Source organism: Asparagus officinalis, chromosome 7 (genome assembly GCF_001876935.1).
Source record: "Asparagus officinalis chromosome 7, Aspof.V1, whole genome shotgun sequence".
In the NCBI taxonomy this organism is placed as follows: Eukaryota; Viridiplantae; Streptophyta; class Magnoliopsida; order Asparagales; family Asparagaceae; genus Asparagus; species Asparagus officinalis.
The window spans coordinates 11,407,371-11,409,199 of record NC_033800.1 but is presented as its reverse complement, the minus strand read 5'-3'; the positions used below and the strand labels follow the sequence as shown (position 1 = coordinate 11,409,199).

Below are 1,829 nucleotides of genomic sequence, written 5' to 3'. Positions count from 1 at the left end.
GTTAAAATTCCATTTTAAACTTGAGATAGGTGAAGGATTTTTTTCCCTAGGCATTCTAAACATGTACTTTTAACTTGGTAAAAAGGAGTCGTAAACAAGGCAACATCTTCCCCTATGCCCCAGTGGTAAGTTACTTGGCAATCAGAAATGGAAGACTTGTGGGCAGATATCCATCAAGCATTTAATACCAAATCAATTAAAAAGTTACACATCTTCTGATAATTTAAAATTTCTTGACAACGGTTCCAAATTCCTCTGTGGGATCCTTATCCCCTCTATTGCGTCTTAACTCATCTGCTGATTAAAAGCAGTGGTCAACAATGTCACCATTTCCAAGCTGGTGAGAAGCAACACATTCCTACAGTCAAAATTATCGGACATAAGATTATCTTCATTCTTCACTTGCTATTTTTCTTCTGTTCCCCTGTCAAAATTCATTTTTAGCACCCATAAATACTCAGGTATGACCTTACCAATTTATCTCTGTGAGGATAATAACATCCCGTTTTTTTTCTTTTTCTTGAAGAGAGCTTAAAATTGCAGTCCAACGTGGATGCTCTTATCTTCAGAAATGCCCAATTTAGGTGCCATAAGGACTTTGCATAAAAGGTCTAGCGGATAGGTGGTTAACTGGTTGTGTGGTATAACGAAATCAAGATTTGAATGCCTTCATTAATTGCATTCTTTTTTTAGTATCATGTGCTTAAGTCATGCACTAGGAACGGACAGTTGTCATTATTTTTATTTTTTCAGATTTTTTGGGAACATTTTTCCCAATTGTAGCATGCAAACTCTCCAAGTCATAGCATGTTATCCAGCTTTGCTATGTTTTTTTCAAAAGCTAAATTATTCAATATACATATTCTATAATCTCATTTTTGGAATCTATTTATTTATGATCTGTATTATATTGAATTACTTGAGATGTTCCAAATTGTATGCTCACTTAAGTAATTATTGAAATGTAGATGTTGTATAGTTTTGGGGGAAAGGTTCCAAACAAGTAGCCTAAATGTTAGTAGTCCCGTGAAAACATGACAATTGACATAAGTTCCCAACAATGTAGTGACCACCTATTATCAAGCTTTTTGGATCCTCTCTACACCTAGCAAAATAGTCCCTAAAGGAAATATAATAGATCGGCTCTGCATTTCAGAGGACCTGTCTCAATAATAAATTTTTTATAACTAATACTAAATCAAGGCAATAGGTAGAGACTTGGATCCCAAAACCCCCTATTCAGTAGGGTGTTATACTAATAAAATGACACGCGCACGTACACACGTAAATGAAATATTTAAGGGAGAGCGGATTTATATCATATCCTCGAAAACATGACGGCATAACCATATCTAACCAGACACTAATACTTGGTCCAATTCCAATATATCAAAATCCAGATATGGATCTTTCGAGGCATGTCAGGATTAGATTACATCCTTGCAGCCATACAGAGAATTAAGAAAGAAAAAAAAATTGTCATACCTCCTGGTGAAATTTTCATTCTGACAAAAGTTTCTTGTTCAGGCTCCTTTCTGAGAATATCAGCAGCTACAGGATCAGGCTGGACGCCATGAAGATCACCAGATACACTATGTGATCTGATCATACTAGCTGAAGGTAATGGATTAATGTCACCGTTTGCTGCAACGTCATCTGGCAAAGCCTGAAATAAAATTTTAACACTCAGGTCCTTGTTCGTGATAGTTCAGATATAATTCACTTATGTTAATGCAGAGGGTTATCACAAAAACAGGGAAATCATCAACTGCGCTTTATTCATAGCATTAGCTCAAACTCAAACAAAGAAGGGGGGGGGGGGGGGGGGG

At 36.3% G+C, this 1,829-nt stretch overlaps 1 protein-coding gene across 1 annotated transcript in view; it reads right to left on the bottom strand.

The window, feature by feature from the left end:
- LOC109848572 (AMP deaminase-like) overlaps positions 1 to 1,829 on the bottom strand; it is a 14,352-nt gene that overhangs the window by 10,259 nt on the left and 2,264 nt on the right. The window contains 1 exon segment of the mRNA XM_020418133.1: positions 1,486 to 1,666. Coding sequence (XP_020273722.1) covers positions 1,486 to 1,666 — 181 coding nt within the window.